This window comes from Tamandua tetradactyla, chromosome 20, assembly GCF_023851605.1.
Source record: "Tamandua tetradactyla isolate mTamTet1 chromosome 20, mTamTet1.pri, whole genome shotgun sequence".
Taxonomy (NCBI): domain Eukaryota; kingdom Metazoa; phylum Chordata; class Mammalia; order Pilosa; family Myrmecophagidae; genus Tamandua; species Tamandua tetradactyla.
In genome coordinates, this window is record NC_135346.1 from 5,456,194 (window position 1) to 5,458,225 (window position 2,032).

The 2,032-nt window shown below is 39.5% G+C and overlaps 1 protein-coding gene across 1 annotated transcript; it reads right to left on the reverse strand.

The window, feature by feature from the left end:
- Positions 1–301: 301 nt before the first annotated feature.
- Positions 302–1,243, reverse strand: LOC143664807 (olfactory receptor 2T2-like). The gene has a single exon (XM_077138179.1). The coding sequence runs from the start codon at positions 1,241–1,243 to the stop codon at positions 302–304; it is 942 nt and encodes a 313-aa protein (XP_076994294.1).
- Positions 1,244–2,032: the final 789 nt, after the last annotated feature.

The following is a 2,032-nucleotide window of genomic DNA, read 5'->3' on the forward strand; positions in this document are numbered from 1 at the left end:
ATAATTTCACATCTAAATATTTATTAAGAACACATTTCCTTCAGCACATTCCAGTGTTTTCTGACATAGAAAATCTGTTCAACAGATATCTGAAGCTCAAATGAGGCTCAGCAGCAAGGAGTGATCTGATCCATTATTATGTAACCAAAAATTGGTTGAAGGAATTGCCCATGAATTGTCTCCGGAAAAGCAGTACTTTGGTTTTTGTATCTTGTCGATTTTTTCATAATAATGTTGTTCTGTATACAAGGTCTGTCCTTTCCTCTCTCCTTCTGAATAGATACCAGTATTTCAAGGAGCTTCACCTTCTCAGCACTCTCCTGAGGGCTGCAGCCACGTCTTTGTTTCGAAGACTGTAGATGAGGGGGTTGAGCATAGGAGTGACGATAGTGTAGATGACAGCGATGACTTCGTCCTGCAGCGCGGTATGGTAGGCTTCAGGGACAATGTACATGATGATGGCTGTTCCATAGAAGAGAGACACCACGATCATATGGGAAGAGCATGTTGCCACAGCCTTTCTCATCCCTAAATCGGATCCCAATTTCAAAACAGTAGAGATGATCTGACCATATGAGGCCATAATTGCAGCTATTGGAGTGAGGAGGAAGATAATGCCACTAAAATAAAGTCCATTGGCATAAAGAGATGTATCGGCACAAACCAGTTTCAGGAGCGCTGGGATCTCACAGAAGAAATGGTGGATTTCACGGGAAGCACAGTAAGGGAGACGGAGAGTATATATGACGTGGACCAAGGCATTGAGCAGAGCACCCAGCCAGCTGCCAGCCACCATGAAGGCACACACGGTAGGGCGCATGAGGACCGAGTACCGGAGAGGGTGGCATATGGCCACATAGCGGTCATAAGCCATGACTGCCAGCAGAAGGCACTCTGCTCCAACAAGGGTCGTGAAGAGAAATAGCTGAATCCCACAGTTCACAAAGGAAATGGTGTTCTTCCCAGACAGGAAATCAGTGGCTACCTTGGGGACGATATTGGAGCTGTACAAGAGGTCCATGATGGAAAGTTGACTGAGCAGAAAGTACATAGGCGTGTGCAGTCGAGAGTCCAACCAAATGAGAATAAGCATCATAATATTGCCAGTAAGTGCTACAAGAAACATAGAGAAGACAAGAGAGAACAGAAGGCCGGGGGCCTGAATATGGTGAAAAAGTCCAAGGAGGACAAAGTCAGTTCCAGTTGTCTGGTTAGTCCACCGCCACAATCTCTCCTTCCTCATTCCTTAGCCTGGATACAACAGACAAGAATCTTTACTCCCAGCAAAAATTGGGTCTTCTCTGATTTTACAATATGCCAATTTCATCCTCTTCACTAATCATATAATACTATTTATTACATTTCTAGTGTTATAAAATCTGTCTACCACGGAATGGTCCTCATTGCTATTGCAATGTCACTGCATGCTGATATACAGTAGATGAATAAACAATTATCAAGATACAACACTATATTTTAAGGAAACATATTTAGACCCCTTGAAATTTGGATATTGTTAAGTAAATTTTAATTAAAAATAAAAAAATGTACATGTATGATCTCTCTCTATCTATCTATCATCTATCTGTTTCTCTCTCCCTGTTAACTTATGAATGTATCAATATCTACATTTGTATCATAATATAAATCTAACTCCAATTCTATATTAATATCTATATCTATATGCATATCTATATCTATATTTGTGTACGGATATCACAATGTTCATATTTCAAGACATTTTCTGGGTTTTTTTGGTCCTGATTGCAAGAGATAGGTACTGTAAATGCAATAATAGTAATAAGTAATGTTCTATATGAAATATATTAATTTGTTTCATAAGTGCTGTTTTACCTTTAAAACATATCTGCAAGGGATTACTTTCCTTGTTTCAAAAGGCAAGTCTGATATTCAGAGATAACAGGTAAATTTGCATATTTGATAGCAGTTAAAGACCAGGGCCATAATCATATATATTTCAATGTTTCCAGACTTCCTCTTCTTTGTCTCAGCATTTGAATGACCGTGACCT

What these genes read in the sequence shown, in the direction of transcription:
- LOC143664807 (XM_077138179.1), bottom strand. Translation starts at nt 1,243, where the DNA reads ATGAGGAAGGAGAGATTGTGGCGGTGGACTAACCAGACAACTGGAACT.